Genomic DNA, 13,442 nt, shown 5'->3' with positions numbered 1-13,442 from the left:
TACATGAAGGCCTCCCCCTCTTAATGTTGTTGTTCAACCCATTAACGTTCCAGGATAAGATCTTGTACCTTTCGGAAGATACCCGTTAACGGAACTGGCCGTATGGTATCTGCCCTAAACAATTGTGTAGTACAACGTCTGTGCGTCTTGTCAACTAACAACCAACATTCAAACTGAAACCCATCCCCCACAACCCACTTCACTTCCTCCCCAGAAGAATCTGTCGACCAACATTAGGACCCATACATAAGAAGACACAGTAATAATAAAGAATAAGCAGTATTGATCGAACTTAAGCCTGCTGGTTGTCTCTCGTTGGCACCCTCGTTTTCCTTTGAAGCATGTATAAGTAGAAAGCCACAATGATATTAGAGGAAAACAGAAAGGGGGAAGAATTGGATCTGTTACAAAAGCCAGTACGCCAGTGTTGGAAATGGCCCTCCCTTAAGGGTCGCTCCAAACCTTTTGCCTTCTTCATCCTCTTTTTCTGACCTTGTTTTTGTTGGCTAAAGGACTCTGAGCACTTTACCACTGCTAACCAGTGCCCATGTGCCTGTGCTCTCTCCTCTAAACATGGTAACATTGGCTTATACCAAACTTACATATTTAATTTACTTATAAGTCCCTAGTAAAATATACTACATGTGCCATGGCCTGTAAATCAAATGCTACTAGTGGGCCTGGAGCACTGATTGTGCCACCCACGAAAATAGCCCTTTACACATGTCTCTGTTCTACCACTGCATAGCCTGTGTACACAGTTTACACTGCCATGTCAACTTGGCATTTAATACGCCTTTGCCCAGCCTTAAACTCCCCTCTTAGTACATATAAATCACCCTTAAGGTAGGAACAAGGTAGGCCATAGGGCAGGGTGCGGTGTAACTAAAAGGTAGGACATGCACTTTTAAGTAAATGTCTTGTGCATATTCTACACTACATCTGGATAATGGAGCATGAGAAGATGTCACCAGTAACCTTGTGTGTGTTTAATTTCTGCAATGTATGTTTTTTGTTTTAGCATTGTACAACGCTTTAAAACCTAGCTGGTTGAACTCGGTGCTACATATGACAAATACATTAATCAGAGCGCAGGGTGTAACTGATCTCGCTCCACTCTCTCCCCTTTTAAAGGACTAGGCCTACACTGTATAACACCAGCTTGACTACATGCCAGTCTATTTCAGGGGGAGCAATGAAGCTAGGCATCGGTGACTTGTTATTTACACTGGTGAAATATGTAACATTTCTAATAAATTTAACGTAGGAGTTATGGATCTTGTGAGACATAAAACTATGTCCCAAAATAGACTTCTAGGCACAACTGCAGCTTGTTGCCATGAGAGAGGCCCCAGGGAGGTGGGGGTCCCTAGGGCTAAAAAGAGCCTTAAGAGGGGCACTCTAAAACCACACCTAGGGGGTCAGGGTATTCCTGCCTTGTCCCCTTTTCTTTGTTATTTTGTTTGTGGGAGTCGGCTAAAGCCGTGTTCCGAGATGGCTGTCAACACTTCCTGTTTGAAGTGTTGGCAGCTAATCAGATTTCAGCACAGGGACTATCGGATCCGCGCCCCCAGATATACAAATTTGGTTTTCATTGAATATCTCTAAAACTACTGAACGGATTTAAGCTATGCTTCTGTCTTTTGGAATGGTTTGGCTAAAGAGAGGTGCTATTGGAAAGTCCTGGCCATCCATTCTCAACAAAATAGTTGTAGTGTGTGGTGCTGATGTGCAGCAAAAATGGAAGGCATAAACCGGTGTGTTTGGTTAACCTGTCATTTTGATTTGTGGCCTGTAGTGGCACTGGTGACGTCATGATGTATATGCTTTGCAAGACATTTGAGATAAGGGGCCAATGAGCTTGCAGCATCTGCTAACAGTACTTATTCCAGGGGTGGCTCCACCTCTAGAGTGGAGGAACGTCGCCCCACCTGCAGCAAGGGGAGCAGGCACATACAAATAAGTAAAATGGCACGTCAATGCCATTTTACTTAAGCGCAGTGTGAGTGCAGGGGGTCGGGCTGAATCCTGCGATTGCAGGATTACAGCTGCCCCTGAAGTGCCCTTGTCGGATTGGCTGTCTGGTTTGCTATGCCCAGCCCGACATGCGCAGTGCACAGCCAGCAATCCCATGCCGGTGAAAAAGGTGAGGGGTTGCTGGTATAGATCCCCAGACTCAAAATAAGCACTGGGTTAGCCTGCTCCCACAAATCCTGGAGCTGCCCTCATACTAACAACAGCTCCAGAATTGGTTGTTGGTGTTCCAGTGAGTGGAAAGGAGGCATGAGGAGGATGATATGGGGAAAGAAGTGCCGCACCCAGGGAAGCAGTAAATACAGTGAGTTTGCTGCTGTCGTGCGCCACCATATATTTATAGTTACAACTGGGGAGATGGCAGCAAGGGATGGTTAAAGCCGCACTAACCATTTAATCACTAAATATGTTTGGAATAGAATTATAATTGGGTGCTTGCCCACCTCTGAGGTCCACTGCCACCAGACCTAATAAATTCACAGAGATAAAGAGCAAAGAGAGGCACACAAAAAATCGCATATAATATGCAACAAATGACGAATATTTTAGAGTCTTCAATGTGGAGTCCAAGTCTTGGGCAACTTAACAGTGTACACAGAGCGCAGGCTGTCATCACCTAGCAAAGCAAACACAGTTGGATTGACGAGTAATCTAATCCTTCTCGAGAAGGATTAGATTACTCGTCATCATCAAACCGACTGTGTTTGCTTTGCTAGGTGATGACAGCCTGAGCTCCGTGTATACTGTTGCGCTTTCCCGAGCTCTTCCAAAGACAGCTATTCTTGTCCATTGGAGTATTAATTTGCCCAAGACTTGGAGTTGCGTTTAAAGAAGATAAAGAATTTTTAAGTACCAAGTAGAAGACAGAAGAATGGATACCAGTCCACGGTCTATCGAGCAATTTGTCCTGTATTTAGTCCTGAGGAAGCCCGTTGGGGTGAAACGTGTTGGCTGAGGGTGTGTGTATCCCTCATCCTGTGGAAATAATAAAGAAGAATCCTCCACATTGAAGACTCTGAAAGATTCGTCATTTGTTGCATATTATATGCAATTTTTTGTGTGCCTCTCTTTGCTCTTTATCTATATGTTTTTAGTTGTAGCCACCACTGAGTTGATCTCTAGTTGCTAGATTTAGAAGAGGGACATAAAGACTAGGACTATGGGGAATCACTGGGTGTTCTCTAGGACTGCGGCACCACGCCACAGCGATACTAAAGGAATTATATATAGTAATATGGTTCCATTAACAAATTTAGAGGCACATCTTCAAATGATCGCCAACTCTTTTTCTCCTTTAGAGGCCAAAACATGTGGCAAAATATGCCCAGCTGAAACTAAACATTTGGTGTGACCACCAAACTTTTTATTTACTATTGTCAATGAAATCTTCAAGGTTTTGATCGCTCAGTAGAGCACTGCAGAATCTGCAAACAATCCCCCAGGGTGAGAACTTTCTTATCATCTACCAGCATTCCTATATGCTGAAAAGCGTGACCTTATTGGCCCAGATTTAAAAAGTCTTTGTGCTGGCCCAAAGGGACGCATTGTATTTACTATCGGGCGCGAAAGGTGCATTGACTGAAAAGGTATAATTTTCTCAGTTCAGAAACTACTTTACGATGCTTTGCATCAAGTGGATGTTACCTGTGTGGATCAACACAATCACCCATAGACTTGACGTAAAGTCTTGTCTACTAATATAGCCACTTTATGGCAAACCTAACACCTGCTTGAAGCAGGCGTAAACAAGGGGAACAGTGATCATTTCTCCCCAAAAATTAAAAAAATTGATAAATTGCATGTGCGCCGCAGAGAATCACACATGTCCAATGCATTGGATCCTTCTGACTTCTATATCTAGGGTTAAGAATGTGTACAAGAAGTGTAGGCTTCCTGTAGAAATCCTATGCTAGATAGTGCCCTCTCACCTCTGGACCAGGGCACGTGGCTGTGTGTCCTTCAAAGCAGCCTTGCTTAAGTGCTAGTGTAGGGGATAAAAGCAGATCAGGCCAGTCTTAATACACATATTCTGTGCTGCATTTTCCGTCTTCCACAATTTTCTCCGTTGCACAATACTGCACAGAAAATTTGGTAGCTGTGCTACGTCATGTCAAAAAATAATAAATATGGGTCCTTGTGTTATTGCTTTTGGTTCTCTTCCTTCTTTCCTCAAGGCACACTCCTCTGCAGTCTGCTGTGTTCTGTTTCTGACAGAGGAGCACATGAGCCCCTCTTCTAGTTTCCTTCCTATGGTATATCTATATTTAATGGCTTCAGCACATCTGATATTGGTTAAGTTGATCATGATGTCGTCCTTTTGCTGGCTGATTCCCAGCTGCTGGTGCAGAGTCTTGTCAGAGATGGAGCCTCTGGAATATACCAACTGGTACAACTGTTTATTGCCACACAACATTCAGGCAGATTGCAGGAGAGGTTGTGGGCCTTGAAAACAAATGTATCTTCTGCACATTTAGCAAGATGGAAGCTGATTTTCAACTCAAACCGTGAGCACCTAAAAGGGTTGGGTCTAATTCTTTCTGCAAAACCTTAGTAAAACTAACCAGTAAGCTTAAAGCAGGTAGAAGGTGTGTTTTGCAGCACCTGGAGTATGCACTAATTCTGTTATTAACGTTTGACTGACACCCAGTCACATGCACAGCAGTAGTACCTGTAGGCGGCAATCTCAATGTCAAGGGCCATCTTCACATTGAGTAGGTCCTGGTACTCTCGGAGCTGGGAGGACATTTCCCACTTGGTGCTCCTCAGCTCGTTCTCCAGCTGTTGGATGGTGTCCTGGGGGCAGAAGAGATTGGAGAGAGATTTAACAACTTGTAGAAAATCATTAAGGCTGGAGAAGATTTAACACTTTGAGTTCCCCTCGGCTCAATGTTGACTCTTCAATTTAGCGAATCGGGAGTTGAGAGAACTAATGCCCATTCTTTTGACACTGTCAGGACAGTAAGAAGACAAAATATGGAATTCAAAATATAGAATTACCAAAATATCGAAGTCAAAATATAGAATGGACAAAATATCGAACGGACAGAATATAGTGGTGAAAAATATAGAATTGAAGGTAAGTAATTTAATATTGAATAGTAATTTTTACCCCTACGCTATCTAACGCTTTCTCTACTGTTGCACTCTCTGGAGTGGGAATAGTAATTTTTACCCCTATGCTATCCAACGCTTTCCCTACTGTTGCACTCTCTGGAGTGGGAATAGTAATTTTTACCCCTACGCTATTCAATGCTTTCCCTACTGTTGCACTCACTGGAGTGGTAATAGTAAATGTTATATTTATTATTTCATTAATTTTAAATTACTTTTAAGACATTTAAACAAATTCGATATTTTGATTAACCATATTTTTTAAAACTATATTTTTGATTCGATATTTTTGTACTTACCTGTTTGTAGATAGGAATTAGATATTTTTGCATGCTATATTTTTTCTTCGATATTTTGGTAATTCTATATTTGCAAATTTGATATTATGTCAGTGATCCGTTAAGACATATACCAGTGTCATTATGCGTGGGTGGAGGCTTCAGTGGCTAGAGGAGGCAGACAAGTCATTCAGACTGTGGCCTTTCCCAGAACCCCAACAATAACCAATAAAGGGGAGCAGGGAGAGGTTTCGGTCCAGCACATGCCCTCCCTAAATGAATTATCGAAACAACAAAGGTGTGCAGTTCTGTGAAAAAAAGGGGATGCCAAAGCCTACAGTGCCTGCCTTTCAGTGACAGAGTTTGTTGCAATGCCTCCAGTATAAGTTAACACTCAGAAATAGGCCTCTCTGCGGGTGGCAGAATGAGGGCACTGTGTGTTTTTAAAATACCCCTCACACACTATGAATCCCATAGTGTCATTCTCCCATCATTGGGGTCTTCCCGTCCCTCTACGGGGCGGGGCGGGCTTCAACCTGTAGTCTACTTTGTCGACATGACATGTTTCATAGGCAGACCCCTCCTGCCTACTCATCGGCTGCTAGGTTTTGCCTCTGGGCTTGAGTTGGCCCTTAGTGAGGCGTTATCATGAAAAATTGTCATGCCTAATCTGGCTTCATTCCATACCCTTCAGCAGCTCCGTGGATGTGCTGCTGAAGGGTATGGAATGAAGCCAGATTAGGCATGCGGTCACTAACCAGTCAATTAATTACCCTGAGATGCAGGCTCATGAGGTCCTATCACCACGCTTCAAATAGACCATACTAGGTCATTTTTCATGACAATTTTTCATGATAACGCCTCACTAAGGGCCAACTCAAGCCCAGAGGCAAAACCTAGCAGACGATTTTTGCTGTTAAGTTTTAGGACCATAGGCATTTTACATTTAGTTTAGAATTGAGCATTTTTGTAGGGATCAACAGAGGTCCTGATGAGTAGGCAGGAGGGGTCTGCCTATGAAACATGTCATGTCGACAAAGTAGACTACACTTGTGATTCTACTTACTAATCCCTTTTTAATGTTCCCAGCTTGCGAAGCCATTAAAATTTATTTTTTGTCGACTAGCCAGGGAGTTTTTACCCTTTTTTACACGACTATTCACGTAAACAGATCCCTACACTCCCTAACACATATCACTATCCTTATCACATCACATAGCCTATTGTCAAAAAATATAAGTGCTCCAGCGTCACTCGTAGGTTGAAGCACGCCCCGCCCCATAGAGGGACGGGAAGATCCCAATGATGGGAGAATGAGACTATGGGATTCATAGTGTGTGAGGGGTATTTTAAAAACACACACAGCCTGATTCATCATTCTCCCGTTTTGCGAGCCCCTAATAGCGATTCATAAGGAATCGCTATTAAAGACTTGAAAAACGGGATTCATGTAGGAATTGCAAAAAATATTGCGATTCCTACATGTTCCTTATTTGCGATTAGCTAATTACTAATCGCAAATAAGGAATAACTCCCCATGCATTCCTATGGGCCTACAGGCAAATAAGGATGCGATTTCAAGGGTGCAGGGGTGTCCAAAGGACACCCTGTAGCACCCCTGAAATGTAATCTACATTGGTGTTGCGCACACACATGTCCAAAGGACATGTGTGTGTGTAACATGCAACTTAGAAAAATGCATTTAAATGCATTTTTCTAAGTTTTTGCTATTTACCGAGAGGTCTGACCTCTCGGTAAATAGCGGCCCAAAATTGCATTTTCGCAATTTTAAAATGCTTCATGAATTGCATTTAAGGAATCTCAAATAGAGATTCCTTTAAATACAATTCTTCGCAAATGTTCGAATTCTTAAATAGCGAATTTTGCATTTGGGATGATGAATCCCAAATGCAAAAATTGCACTCGCAAAAGGCAAGATTCTGAGAATCTTGCCCTTTGCGAGTGCAATTTAGCTTGATGAATCAGGCTGACAGTGCCCTCATTCTGCCACCCGCAGAGAGGCCTAATTTTCACATTGTAGGTTTTCACAAGTTTAGAGAATATCACTTAAAATTAGTCACCACTCACATTGATAGAATCCTATTGTTTACAAGTCTAGTTCAGGAGGGTGATTCTATCATCTCCTCTACACTTCCCCAATTGATTTTTTTAAGTTAACACTCATACAAATTTGCTTTCTCCAAATCATAATATTATTATATCATCATAGCCAGTGCAGAGGGCACTAAAGGGTGTTAAAGGCCCTCTTTATATAATATGTCAACACCACAAGCGAGGGCGAATAAAAAGGCTCAGGGCCTTTAACAAATGTTACAGCTTGAGGCAGAAGGGCTATAAAGCTATTCCACTTCCTCTGTGTAGAATGTTCTAAAATAAACAAGGTGAAACAGAAAAACAAGTGTTAGAATGTTGAAGCAGATGCTCCATTCCAGCCATTATTGAGTGTGAGCCACTCCATTCAATTGAGCTTTTCAGTGGAGCTTACAATATACCAATGTTTTAATATAGCCTTATAGCCCGCTGTAGTGAGCTATACCAGCCATTATAGGCCCGCTCCAGCGTTAAAGGCCCAAGCCGAAGGAGAGGGCATTTAACAAGAGAGCGTGACTTTAATGCTGGTATAGCCCAGCTACAGAGGGCTGTAAGGCTATTAGAACACTGCACCACTAGAGGGCAGAATGTTCTAACAAATAAAACAAAGGCCTCATGGAGCCCGAGAGTATTGAAATCCCTTTGGGCTCCGTGAGGCCTGTAATCACAACTACAGGTGAACAATAACATTGGAATGTTGGAGATCCGAGCTTCATACGGTGATTAGCAGCCTGGAGCACTCAATTGTTTTTAATGGAGCTTCCAACATTACAATGTTTTAATATTTCTTTCTCCCATTAATTGTTCTAAATTGATCTCGGAAAATGAGACGTCTGTGATGAGCAGCACAATATTCAGAAATCTCAGCTCTGTTGGGACACTATGAGTTCAGACACCCCAGAGAGTCTGACTAGTTAAACCCCATATAATTGTCCTTGGACCTTATGTACTTTTGATTCTGAAGCCAATGTAGACATTATCACTCCCATGACAGAGTAGCAAATGTTCATAGCTGTGTGCGTAGGCAGTCTAAAGGGTGGCATTGACTGGCATGAGGGTGTATATCATGCCTCTTAGAACCCAGGTACCTGGGGTTGAATACTGATCTAGTGTAAGTGAAAGCTACATTCATAAAGGACATTCCTTATCTTATGGTCTCAAAGTTGCCACTCTTTCTCCCATCTAAACTGACCTTGTGATCATTCACTGTGCTAAAATCGTTTTCCTAAGCATCCGAAACATTAATTTCTACGGCATTTACAAAACTTTGTTTTACTGTGTATCTATTACTTTGACCACTTTTTTCGCATTTTGACCTCCCATTTTAACACCATTTTTTTTACTTGCGTTTTCTGCAATGCATTTGGGTTTGTTTAATACCATGTCAATGTAGGGACCTATACCGCTTTGCATGCTCAAATCCTTTTGTTTACCTTAAACTTAGTTATATGTTGAGCTTCCGTACCGCATTAACCTTAAATATTTGTCTGTCACACCAAACACACGTTTTCAAATATGTATCACTTACTAGCCAGTTATGAGTATTGTCTTTTTTGCTTTTAGGTAGTCCCCTTTTCTGAATTATATAAGTTGGTTACTAGATGTATTATAAAATGCACATTTATTCACGCTATTATTCATTGCTACATGATAATCAAGTCTGCTTGAATACATTCATGTTATTTCTTATGAAACAAGTCTCTTGTGCTAGTGATTGCTTTGATAGATTAGTACACTGCTCACTATTCTTTTTAAACAAAAAGTATATTTTCATGGAACAAAACTACAGGAAAGGGTGCTAAGGCCTTTTCTGCTAATTTTTTATTCTGAAAGATTCAACAATTAATAGACATATTATATAAACTAAGAAAATAAAGTGAAAAGATAGAGGAGATTTCATGCCAGAAATTCAAGAAAGAAGCCATACAGAATTGATCACCTTTCTTTACTGAAGGCTGACATGAGCACACATAGCCTTCACTCTGTGGGCCTATTGGCCTTTATTTCAACGCAAAAGAAAATTGCAGTGGTTGCTATCTCACTGAACTTTGACTTGATTGTTCCGCAGAGATTTGCAGGTGTGGACCATCTTTTAAACACAGGATTAGGCTTTTCCTTCAGTGTTAGGGGTAGTTTAGTTAGCCAAAGGGATGAGGGTGGGGCTACTGAATTAAAATTAAAATAATCTTATGGCTTTACCAATATGTGACAGAGCTATTTGTTGCTCTCTCTATTGGTAAATGTGGTCATCACTATATAATTGATGTTTATAATATTCACTATTCATATTGTGTGCCCTAGGATATGGTTTTGATTGAAAAATAAATCTTAAAAAAGTATCCTTTGTTTTCTAGTGTTCTTGAGTGTGCATTTCCATTAAGAAAGAGGGTTTGGATTAAACACACTGTCCCTGTGATATTCAATAGGAATGATCATTACCTGAAACTCATTCCAATAGTTCCCATTTAATTTTGGGGAGGTTTCTGTCCAACTGGCTTTCTGTCTTGGGTTGGCACATTGACAAAGTCCTCAGTGCAAAGGCATCTAGAAAGGCTATTCCCAGGCCATCTTCTACTAGAAGAATTAACCACAAATCGCATCAAAGCAACTTATTTTAATTGTACTAAATTGTCTATTGACATTTTAAATTTCTTTTTTCAATTTTCTGTTCATTTTTTAAATAGTAATTCTTTTTTTACGGATTAAAAAAAATTCTTACAACATTTCAACCTTTACTTTCATGATAAATAATTACACTCTTTCTCAGTTAGGGAAAAAAAACATTTTTAGTTTTAGGGGCCATAGAACGCAATGCAAGAATTGGTCTAAGATGTTATGGAGGTTGAGGTTATTTTAAAAGATGTCTAAAAATAAATGTTAGCGAACGATGCTCAGAAAAACAATTTACTCATATGTTGCACTTTTAATATCATCTAGTGTTATGGGACTTGGTGTGAGCATCACTGGCTTGATGGAGGGTGATTCCTCACTTTCCTCTCCTTTCACTTATATTATTTAAGATCAAATTACTACTGTGATTCTGAATTGTAAAAATGGTGAAGCCCACATTACCTCACTCTTTCCCTGATCTGACTAGTGAAAGAGACATTGGTCTAATGAAGTAAGTGCCAGGAGATTACCCAGGCCATTGTGCACTCTGAAAAATAAGCAGCACTGATCAGTGGAGGTCTAGGCCTGCTTGGTGGAGGTGTTACCTGATAGGACAGCACATCGGCATTGTGTTGGTCCTCCATATCCAAGCGTTGCCTCTCCATCGACTCTTTGGATCCCCTCAAGGACTCCAGGTCGTTCATCTTAGACTGCAGCTGGCGGCGGTATTCAGAAATCTCCCCTTGGCTGGAGCGGATGGCATCGGTGTTCACGTGGGCCGCCTCAGACAACTTCTCTAGCCTCACTGCCAAGGCAGAGGAAGGACATGGGTGAAGACGAGTAGATGCAAAATTGGAGAAAATAAAAGATGTGAGGGGGTATTAATAAAAAGTAAGTGAAGAGGAAAGCAGACAACTGATTATTAAAGATAACGCACACAAAGAATTTATTTTTTATATAATGTTTAATGATAACTTAATTTCACAGTCATTATTGAATCTATCCTAGAAGTGATTGATTAGACCTAAAACCTCTAAAAGTGCCTCTCATACATCACTTATTGCAACAGCTACTGTTTTGTGAATTCTAAAGTGTAAACAGCATAACAACAGAGGAACGCCTGGCCTGGTATACCCTTTGGTATAGTATAATCAATGCCTGGTAGAGGTGAGCGGCTGAAAAGAGTCAGGCAGGTGTACCACATAACCCTGAGTCAACACCGACCAAGAACCTGTGGTTGTAGAAATCTTGCACTATAACGACATGCTCCCAAACCCTCTGCCTTGCTACAGTGTGTAATGCAGGGCCTGCAGCGCCTATGGTGCGGGGAGCCCTGAAGAACTGGAGGGTGCCCTAAAGCACTCATGCAATGCCAGTACCATGTGGCAAAATAAGAACAACTGCTGCCGCCTGTCAAAATCCTACTACACCCGATATGCTTGGCAGTTTGCCGAAAGAAACACAGTTGCAACTTTTATTGATTTATCCAGTGGCAGCCGGCATTTCGGAAGACTGGTGAGGCAGGGAGAGGCTGTAAAGGGAGATGCAGCAGGAGCGGGGGGGGGGGTGGAGAATCATAAATAAACAAAAACAAACAACTTAGCTGATGCATCACCAGATTGCTGCATCACGCTCTTCTAAGCTCCTCCCCTCCTCGGGCACAGGCTCCACTGGACTATCCTTACGCTGCTCTCATGTTGCTGGTGGTAGCATGAAAGAAACATCAGGATTGGCCTGAGCGCCATGAATTTGCGTTCCCAGTTAGACTGGGTACCTGTGCCTGCTGTCATCAACCCGGCAACGCAGCTCGGGTTGGAAACAGCTTCGGTGCACATGGCATTTTAGCCGGCCTGAGACAGCTGGCCAAACCGTCATGCGCACTGATACCAGTGTGAAACACTTCCTCTAGTGCCTGTTCCTGACTTGGACCAGCCGCTGGAAAAAAATCTAATAATAATAAACCTGGTTTATTATCGTTTTACTTTTCGTGTTTAAGGCTGCTGGCAGGGTGTGCGATGCTCCTCCGCCATATAGGAGGAGCCGCCGCTGGAATTATCGTTGCAATACACAAAATCAAGGGAAATGGCGCCCATGTGACTGTGTCACACGGTCACTTCAAACATGTGCGAGAGTAAGGACAGAGCGAATGAACCACCAGGGACAGAGAAATCATGAGGAGAGAGGGCCCTACGAAGAGTCCACAGAGACAGTAAGAGAGATGGGTGAGTGAGAGGGAAAGCGAAAGAGTGAAAACAAGATAAGATTACAGAGCAATATGTGAGCTAAGTAGCTGCATGTGAGCACAGGAGAGAGAAAAGAGACAGACGCCAGAGAGATAGAAGAGAGACAGATAGAGAGACATAGAGGCTAGAGCAAACACAGCTGGCAAACAAACACCTAACAGAGAGACAGAGGAGGAGAAAGCGAGCGAGAGAGAGCAAGAGAGGATATAAAGAGATAGGGGAGAGAGAGAGAGCAGGTGAAAGAGGAGAAAGTGAAAGGGAAATACAGGACTTGATTACGAGTGTTCCAGTGGTGTATGTAGTATTTATTGTACCTGATAAAGTCCAACCCTACTCGGTTTAGAATTTGTCAGCTGCAATAAATAGCTCCTAATTAGGAGATATTCGGAGCTTTCCGCAGTAGTGGACAATACAATACTACAATATCTCCTTGTCCCAATAATTGCTCAATTAATCTGGATTTGCACAGCGTGGCTAATCCCCCCTAAGGGTCTCTGTGAGGCATTGTAAAGGTAGGCTATTGAGGACAAGACTGGTTGGGCTGTGGAGGGGGCCCTCTCATGGTACTTTGCAGGGGGGCTCCCTAAGGTTTCAGTACACCACTGTCTCTTTCTTTTATTTCTTGCCTTTACTCCCACCTCTTTTCTCTATCCATGTTGCAGTGTTTTTGTTACCATAAAATAACATTCACCTGACCATCCCAGATGCTGTGAACCCCTCAATGTGTCTAAACAATAGATACTTGTGCCTACACCGGTTGTCCAAAAAATTAAGAAATTACACAATAGAATGAAACCTACATGCACAGGGTTTGATTATTTAAATAATAAACAACGTCAGTCTAACCAATAATCAGGGCCACTTGTATTATGCAGCAGTGGAGGACCAATTTATGGGGCAAGAAAAGGCTAATTATGCGGCTTAGTGTGGCACAACATGTAGCAGTATTATTTTGTCATTTTAACAAATATTTATAATCTGTGACCAAGGTTGCACCTCTCTAATTCTAGTTTAATACCTGAATACAACAGCTGAAGGGAAGGATTGCATAGGA

The 13,442-nt window shown here is 41.9% G+C and overlaps 1 protein-coding gene across 1 annotated transcript in view; it reads right to left on the bottom strand.

The window, feature by feature from the left end:
• The window catches only part of NEFH (neurofilament heavy chain), a 115,082-nt gene that overhangs the window by 6,910 nt on the left and 94,730 nt on the right, over positions 1-13,442 (bottom strand). The window contains exons 2-3 of the mRNA XM_078667187.1: positions 10,751-10,950; positions 4,703-4,827 (exon numbers count right to left, since the gene is read on the bottom strand). Coding sequence (XP_078523313.1) covers positions 4,703-4,827; positions 10,751-10,950 — 325 coding nt within the window. The remainder of the gene's footprint in view (positions 1-4,702; positions 4,828-10,750; positions 10,951-13,442) is intronic.

The sequence above is a fragment of the Lissotriton helveticus genome, chromosome 11 (genome assembly GCF_964261635.1).
Source record: "Lissotriton helveticus chromosome 11, aLisHel1.1, whole genome shotgun sequence".
Lineage (NCBI taxonomy): Eukaryota > Metazoa > Chordata > Amphibia > Caudata > Salamandridae > Lissotriton > Lissotriton helveticus.
This window is presented reverse-complemented; position numbering and strand designations above follow the sequence as displayed.